General features: G+C 38.8%; 1 protein-coding gene and 1 pseudogene across 1 annotated transcript; both read right to left on the reverse strand.

Annotated features, from left to right (window-relative positions):
- Positions 1-475: 475 nt before the first annotated feature.
- LOC133248716 (olfactory receptor 6C3-like) lies at positions 476-1,420 on the reverse strand. The gene has a single exon (XM_061419050.1). The coding sequence runs from the start codon at positions 1,418-1,420 to the stop codon at positions 476-478; it is 945 nt and encodes a 314-aa protein (XP_061275034.1).
- A 2,426-nt stretch (positions 1,421-3,846) lies between these two features.
- On the reverse strand, positions 3,847-5,048 carry LOC133248896 (olfactory receptor 6C1-like; annotated as a pseudogene).
- Between the last annotated feature and the right edge of the window lie 3,549 nt (positions 5,049-8,597).

The following is an 8,597-nucleotide window of genomic DNA, read 5'->3' on the forward strand; positions in this document are numbered from 1 at the left end:
AGAAACCCTGATGCTGGGAAAGAAGGAAGGTGGGAGGAGAAGGGGACAAGAGAGGATGAGATGGTTGGATGGCATCACTGACTCAATGGACATGAGTTTGAGTGAACTCTGGGAGTTGGTGATGGACAGGGAATTCATGGTGTCGCAAAGAGTCGTACACGACTGAGTTATTGAACTGAACTGAACTGAACTGAAGAGTGAAATTTTCAGAAATCCACATTATTCCTGAGATTCTTTTTCTCAAACAAAATGTCTTATGTTGTTACATTTTATACTTCATCAAAAACATATGAATTAAAAAATTTACAGAAAATTCTGATGCAATATTCAGCTTTATCCAATTTATTTGGTTCAACTTGCGGGGAAGTTCAGAATAGGAATAAATAAAAAGGAATCATATAACTGTAGTGAAAGAGTTTTGAGAGAATATGAATGAAGAAATAATTGACCAGAACTTTATTTTTTAATGCTACAGTTAGTTGCATTTACTGGAGAAAAAGATAAACTTTTGGATGGTATCCTTAAAGGCTTGCTTCACTTGCTGGTTCCTCAGTGTATATATAAATGGATTCATCATAGGAGCAACACAAGTATTCAGAATTGCTACTTCTTTCATCAAGGATGCCTTTTCTTTTGCTGAAGGGTTGATATACACAAATATACAGCTTCCGTAAGAGATGGAAATGACAATGATGTGAGAGGAGCATGTAGAAAATGCCTTTTTCCTCTGACTGGCAGAAGGCAGCCTCAGAATTGTCTTGATGATGAACATGTAGGATAGAATTATTAATGCCAAAGTAAAAAGCAGAATCACTATTGCAGAGTAAAATCCAATCACTTCAAGGAGCCATGTGTCTGAGCATGATAGTTGCAAGAGAGGGAAATAGTCACAAGTAACATGATCAATGATATTAGAACCACAGTAATCTAACTGGAGAAAAAGAATAACTGGTGGGAAGATGTTTAAGAACCCCACCAGCCAAGCACAAAAGACAAGCAACACACAGACTCTGTTGTTCATGATGGTTGTGTAATGCAGGGGTTTGCAGATAGCTACATAGCAATCATAGGACATGGCAGTTAGAAGATAAAATTCAGTGATACCCAAGAAAATGAAGAAAAACAGCTGAGTTGTACAATTGTTGTATGAAATTGCTTTGTCCCTGGTGATAATTGTGCCCAGAAATCTAGGAATACAGACAGTTGTAAAGGAGATTTCTAATATAGAGAAGTTCCTGAGGAAAAAATACATAGGTGTCTGTAGATGGGAGTCCACCAAGGTGAGAATGATGATGGTCAAATTTCCAGTGACACTTAATATATATGTGATGATTAAAAAGAGAAAAATCACAATCTGAAGCTCTGGGTCATCTGATAGCCCCAGAAGAATGAATTCTGTGGGTCTTGTGTGGTTTTTCATTTCTGATTATTTTCTCTCTCATTAGAACAGAAAATGTATGCTCTCCCTGAAGTTGCTCAGTCATGTCTGACTCTTTGCAACCCTATGGACTGTAGCCTACCAGGCTCCTCTATTCAGTTCAGTTCAGTCGCTCAGCAGTGTCCAACTCTTTGTGACCCCATGAATCGCAGCACGCCAGGCCTCCCTGTCCATCACCAACTCCCAGAGTTCACTCAGACTCACGTCCATCAAGTCAGTGATGCCATCCAGCCATCTCATCCTCTGTTGTCCCCTTCTCCTCTTGACCCCAATCCCTCCCAGCATCAGAGTCTTTTCCAATGAGTCAACTTTTTGCATGAGGTAGCCAAAGTACTGGAGTTTCAGCTGTAGCATCATTCCTTCCAAAGAAATCCCAGGGCTGATCTCCTTCAGAATGGACTGGTTGGACCTCCTTACAGGCCAAGGGACTCTCAAGAGTCTTCTTCAACACCACAGTTCAAAAGCATCAATTCTTCGGCACTCAGCCTTCTTCACTGTCCAATTCTCACATACATACATGACCACAGGAAAAACCATAGCCTTGACTAGACAGACCTTTGTTGGCAAAGTAATGTCTCTGCTTTTGAATATGCTATCTAAGTTGGTCATAACTTTCCTTCCAAGGAGTAAGTGTCTTTTAATTTCATGGCGCAGTCACCATCTGCAGTGATTTTGGAGCCCAAAAACATAGCATAAAGTCTGACACTGTTTCCACTCTTTCCCCATCTATTTCCCATGAAGTGATGGAACTGGATGCCATGATTTTCGTTTTCTGAATGTTGAGCTTTAAGCCAACTTTTTCACTCTCCTCTTTCACTTTCATCAAGAGGCTTTTTAGTTCCTCTTCATTTTCTGCTATAAGGGTGGTGTCATCTGCATATCTGAGGTTATTGATATTTCTCCCAGAAATTTTGGTCCAACTCTCATATCCATACATGACTACAGGAAAAACCATAACTTTGACTAGACAGACCTTTGTTGGCAAAGTAATGTCTCTGCTTTTCAATATGCCATCTAGGTTGGTCATAACTTTTCTTCCAAGGAGCAAGTGTCTTTTAATTTCATGGCTGCAGTCACTATCTGCAGTGATTTTGGAGCCCAAAAAAATAAAGTCAGGCACTGTTTCCACTGTTTCTCCATCTATTTCCCATGAAGTGATGGGACCGGATGCCATGATCTTAGTTTTCTGAATGTTGAGCTTTAAGCCAACTTTTTCACTCTCCTCTTTCACTTTCATCAAGAGGCTCTTTAGTTCTTCTTCACTTTCTGCCATAAGGGTGGTGAAGAAATTATTGGGACATACCTTATTAATGTGTGCCATAAATAATCTTTCAGTTTTTAAATGAAAATATTCACATTTTTCAATAAACTATACAGCATTTGGGAGAAGGCATTGGCAACCCACTCCAGTACTCTTGCCTGGAAAATCCCCTGGACGGAGGAGCCTGGTAGCTTGCAGTCCATGGGGTTGGTAGGAATCGGACACGACTGAGCAACTTCACATTCACTTTCATGATTTGGAGAAGGAAATGGCAACCCACTCTAGTATTCTTCCTTGGAGAATCCCAGGGACAGGGGAGCCTGGTGGGCTGCCATCTATGGGGTTGCACGACTGAAGCAACTTAGCAGCATACAGCATTTAAAAACATTTCCCCAGATAAATAGTGAAGGGACTTCCCTGAGGCTCTAGTGGCTAAGAATCCATCTGCCAGTCAGGAGACACAAGTACAATCCCTGGGACAGGAAGATCCCATATACCATGGAGCAGCTAGTTCCCTCTGCCACAACTAATGAGCCAGTACTCTAGTGCCTACCAGCTACAACTACTGATGCCATGCACCACAATTATGGAAGTCTGCATGCCCGGAGCTGTTGCTCCACAACAAGAGAAGCCACTGTAAATAGAAACCCATGCACTGCAACAAAGAGTAGCTCCATCTTGCCTCAATGAGAGAAAGTCCACGAGTAGCAATGAAGATTCAGTGCAGTCAAAAAATAAATAATAAACAGATAAATTTTTTAAAAACTATAAAATGGTCAAAAGACTTTCTGTCAAATATACTGTAAATGAAATTAATAAGATTATATTTCCCGTGTTGAGTAAACTAAATATTACATCCAATCTCAAAACAGGAATTTATATTAAACAATTTTTAATTTAAGAAGTTGCAACTAACAAAATGTTCATAAGAATGGGAGTCAGAAAGACATAAGAAAAGTTGTTTAAATTGAAAGAGAAATGTATAAACAAATATGATTTTAAACTCCTAGGAATAAAGAGAATAAACAAGATTGAATGGAAGCCATTTTGACTTGAATAACTTATTAAAATTCTTCACTATATATTTTTAAAAAAATTTCCTTGAAAAATGTCTCTAATTTATTATAACACATCATTTCATTTGCTTCTAAAAAATAGTCTTTTTTGCCATGTCCATGAAGGCTTGTTTGACTTGCTGATTCCATAGGCTGTAAATGTAGGGCTACAGCATGGGGGCTACTGAGGTGTTTAGCACAGCCACTCCCTTACTCAAAGCAAGCCACTCACAGCCACTCCCTATCCTGTGCTGAGGTTTTAATGTACACAAAAATGCAGCTGCAATAAGAGATGGAGATGACAATCATGTGGGAAGAACATGTGGAAAAGGCCTTTGTCCTTTGATTGGTAGAAGAAATTCTTAAAATTGTTCTCATGGTGTATGTATAGGACAGAATTATTAATGCCAAAGCGAATATTAGAGTAAACTCAGCACAGGAAAACCCCATCATTGCGAGAAAGTTTGTGTCTGAACAAGACAGTTGAAGCAACAGAAAATAGTCACAGGCAAAATGGTCAATAATATTAGACCTACAGTAATCAAGGTTTAAGAGCAACATGAGTGCAGGGAATATGATTAAGAATGAAACTAGCCAGGAAGAGAAGACAAGCGGTGTGCAGACTCTGTGATTCATGATGGTCATGTAATGCAGGGGATTGCAGATAGCAATGTAACGATCATAGGACATGGCAGACAGAAGGTAAAACTCAGTGACTCCCAAGAGAATGAGAAAAAATAACTGAGCAATGCAATCATTAGAAGAAATGGTTTTATCTCCTGTAATAATGGTGGCCAAGAACTTGGATATACTGAGAGTTGTGAATGACACTTCTAAGTTGGAGAAATTTCTGAGGAAGAAATACATGGGGGTTTGGAGGTGGGCATCCAGCAGGATCAGGGTGATAATGGTCAGGTTCCCAGTGATGCTGAGCATGTAGGTCATGAGCAGAAAAACAAAGATCACAACCTGAAGCTGTGAGTCATCTGAGCCCCAGGAGGATAAACTCTATTGTTTCTGTGTGGTTTCTCATTCTTCAGTTGCTTGTTTGTTTTTCTCCTTCCAGGAGACCTACAAGAGAAATCACAAGGAATACACTAGAAGAGAGGATTACCAAATATCCTAGTGTCAGTTCAGTTCAGTTGCTCAGTCGTGTCTGAGTCTTTGCGACCCCTTGAATCACAGCACGCCAGGCCTCCCTGTCCATCACCAACTCCTGGAGTTCACTCAGACTCACATCCATCGAGTCAGTGATGCCATCCAGCCATCTCATCCTCTGTCATCCCCTTCTCCTCCTGCCTCCAATCCCTCCCAGCATCAGAGTCTTTTCAAATGAATCAACTGTCCGCATGAGGTGGCCAAAGTACTGGAGTTTCAGCTTCAGCATCATTCCTTCCAAAGAAATCTGAGGGCTGATCTCCTTCAGAATGGACTGGTTGGATCTCCTTGCAGCCCAAGGGACTCTCAAGAGTCTTCTCCAACACCACAGTTCAAAACCATCAATTCTTCAGCGCTCAGCTTTCTTCACAGTCCAACTCTCACATCCATACACGACCACTGGAAAAAATCATAGCCTTGACTAGACGGACCTTTGTTGGCAAAGTAATGTCTCTGCTTTTAAATATGCTATCTAGCTTGGTCATAACTTTTCTTCCAAGGAGTAAGCGTCTTTTAATTTCATGGCTGTATTACTCAGTCATAAAAAAATAAGATAAAATTGGGTCATTGTAGTAACCTGAATGCACCTAGACTCTGTCATGCAGAGTAAAGTAAGTCAGAAAGAGAAAAACAAACATCATATTAACACGTATGTATGGAATCTGGAAAGATGTTACAGATGAGCCTGTTTGAAGGGCAGAAATAGAGATGCAGACATAGAGAATGGACATGTGAACACAGAGGAGGTAGGGCTGCTGCTGCTAAGTCACTTCAGTTGTGTCCGACTCTGTGCGACCCCATAGACGGCAGCCTACCAGGCTACCCCGTCCCCGGGATTCTCCAGGCAAGAACACTGGAATGGGTTGCCATTTCCTTTTCCAATGCATGAAAATGAAAATTGAAAGTGAAGTCTCTCAGTCATGTCCAACTCTTAGCAACCCCATGGACTGCAGCCTACCAGGCTCCTCCATCCATGGGATTTTCCAGGCAAGATTACTGGAGTGGGGTGTCATTACCTTCTCCAGAGGCAGGGCTGGGTGATATGGATTGGGAGAGGACTGACACATATACACTACCATATGTCAAACAGAGAGCTAGTGGGAAGCTACTCTATAGCACAACTTGGTACCCTGTGATGAGCTAGAGATGTGGGATGGGGACAGTGGGATGGTGGCTTAAGGAACAGAGGATATATGTATACATGTATATATATGTATATACAAGTTGGTTCACTTCTTTGTACAGCAGAAATTATCACAAAATTGTAAAGCAATTATACTTCAATAAAAATAAAATAAGCCAGCAATATAAGGCATTTTTCATCTGTAATTGAAATACTTGTAATGTTAAAAGTTCTTTTATAGGTACTGACAACTAGTTTCTATGGAAAATGCTTTAAGACAATGATTTTTAAACTAAACACACTCTAATTTGAGCAATAACAATAATGGTTAATCTCTGCTACAATTAGTTTTAATTTCATTAGATAATGTATTCACAAATAAACTGGTAGTATTAACAAAAAATACACTTACAAAAAAAAAAAAAAAAAGCACCTACTTATGAAGATTCTCAAGAAATTTCTGCTGTCTATTCGTTTCTGAAGCCAAAATTCAACGTTTAAGCTTTGTCAAAGTGGAAAATTCTGGGTCAGAACTTAGGTGTTTAGCTCCGAGCACGGAAATCTTATTCCCTAAGAAGCACAATGAATCCATCATTTCTCAAAAAATATGTGAAACACAGGTTTGAATAATCTCATATGTTATTTTGGTTAAGATTTCCTGCCTTAACTGTGGACAATCATAGATTACATCTTATGTGTAGTGTTAATCATCATCCAGAGCCCTCAACATTTGCATACAGTTTTGAGTATGCAGTAAAAGAAAAGAAAGAAAATTCATAATCATACCAGAGGGAGATTCAGAGAACAGAAGCCATGAAAATAACAGAAATAAAAAGAGATTCAAGAATATCCACACATATTTACCTTACAGTTTGAAAATAATGAGAAATAATTTCAATGAAGAGCTAATTACCAATGTAAAATAATTGGTATGAAGAGTCCAAGGAATACTTAGCCAATAATTAGAAGTAGACAAATAAAGGTTCATGAAAGAAGACAACAAGAAACATAGAAGGGAACAGCTACCCAATCCAGTATTCTGGCCTGGAGAATTCCATGGACTGTATTCCATGGGGTCACAGAGTTGGACACGACTGACTGACTTTCACTTCACTTCACAATGGTTATCAGGAATTTATAGACCAGTGGGGATGAGATTCTTTAGAAGGAGAAATTTCAGAGGGAAAAATATATTAAAATGTTTAGGAAAAAATTCAGCAGGATCAAGAGGATAAGCTCTCAATCATAGTCTATATTATTACTCTTGCAAAATAGAAACAGGAAAATAACAATTTACAATACGGTCAATCTGTCAGTCTAAGCTGAATGAACTCTATCTCCAGTCATTGGTTCTCAATTTTCTTTTATGTATTTACTGAAACCACATGATAACTAGTGAAAAGTAATATTAAACTGACAAGCTAAGAAAGAAACTTTTTCAGAATCCTATTTGTAAGCAACTATTTTTTTCTGCATAAGTATCATATGATACAGTCATGCAGCAAATTGCTTTTGAGATCATGATATTCTAAGAGTTCTTTCCTGTTAAATATTTTGTATAGTCCCTATTTGCCAAAACACATTTTTTAAAATATTTCCAGTGTGACTCCTACAATAGGAATGTTTTAAAGAGTCAAGGCATATGACTTTTGAATTATACTTTCTAATGATATTAAAAGAATAGCTGTAATATATGCTAAAGAGCTTCCCTAGTAGCTTAGTTGATAAAGAATCTGCCTGCAATGCAGAAGACCTGGGTTCAATTCTTGGGTCAGGAAGAATCCATGGAGAAGGAAATAGCAACCCACTCCATCATTCTTGCCCAGAGAATCCTATGGACAGAGGAATCTGGCAGGCTACAGTCCATGGGGTTGTGATAGTCAGACATGACTTAGTGACTAAACCACCACCAATATATTCTAAATGTTTGTTGCTCAGCTGGTAAAGTATCTGCCTGCAATGCAGGAGACCTGGGTTCGATCCCTGGGTTGGGAAGATCCCCTGGAGAAGAGAAAGGCTAGCTACTCCAGTATTCTGGCCTGGAAAATTCCCATGGACTCTAGTCCATGGGGTCACAAAGAGTCCTACTTTCTCTTAAGAAGTTCTACCTAAATTTGACAAGCTGTGCTACATATTCAAGACAATTAAAAACAACAATAACACTATTAAACTACTGGGGAATCAGAATTCAGAGGTCAGTGCTAATGGGAGGTAATATATCATAGACTATTAGAAGTGGTAGAGAAGATTGAGAATATAACTTTAATCTTCCTGCAATTGGGAAGAGAAGACCTCAATAATGCTAGGCCCTTATTAGGAGTGTGAGTGTATCTTTTATGGTAAGTAACTATTGAAAATATTGAAATGAAGCATTTCAGAGTACTCTAATGAAAAATTAATGGCTCAACTGGAAGGCAATGTATTTTTAATCAAACTCTATCTTGGTTAACACATAACAGAATCATAACTTGAGAATATTGAGAGATTCTTAATCTTCTCCTATGTTAGACTGTCTCAATATGGAACATGCATACATATATATAACATATATATATATTATTT

Source organism: Bos javanicus, chromosome 5 (genome assembly GCF_032452875.1).
Source record: "Bos javanicus breed banteng chromosome 5, ARS-OSU_banteng_1.0, whole genome shotgun sequence".
Lineage (NCBI taxonomy): Eukaryota > Metazoa > Chordata > Mammalia > Artiodactyla > Bovidae > Bos > Bos javanicus.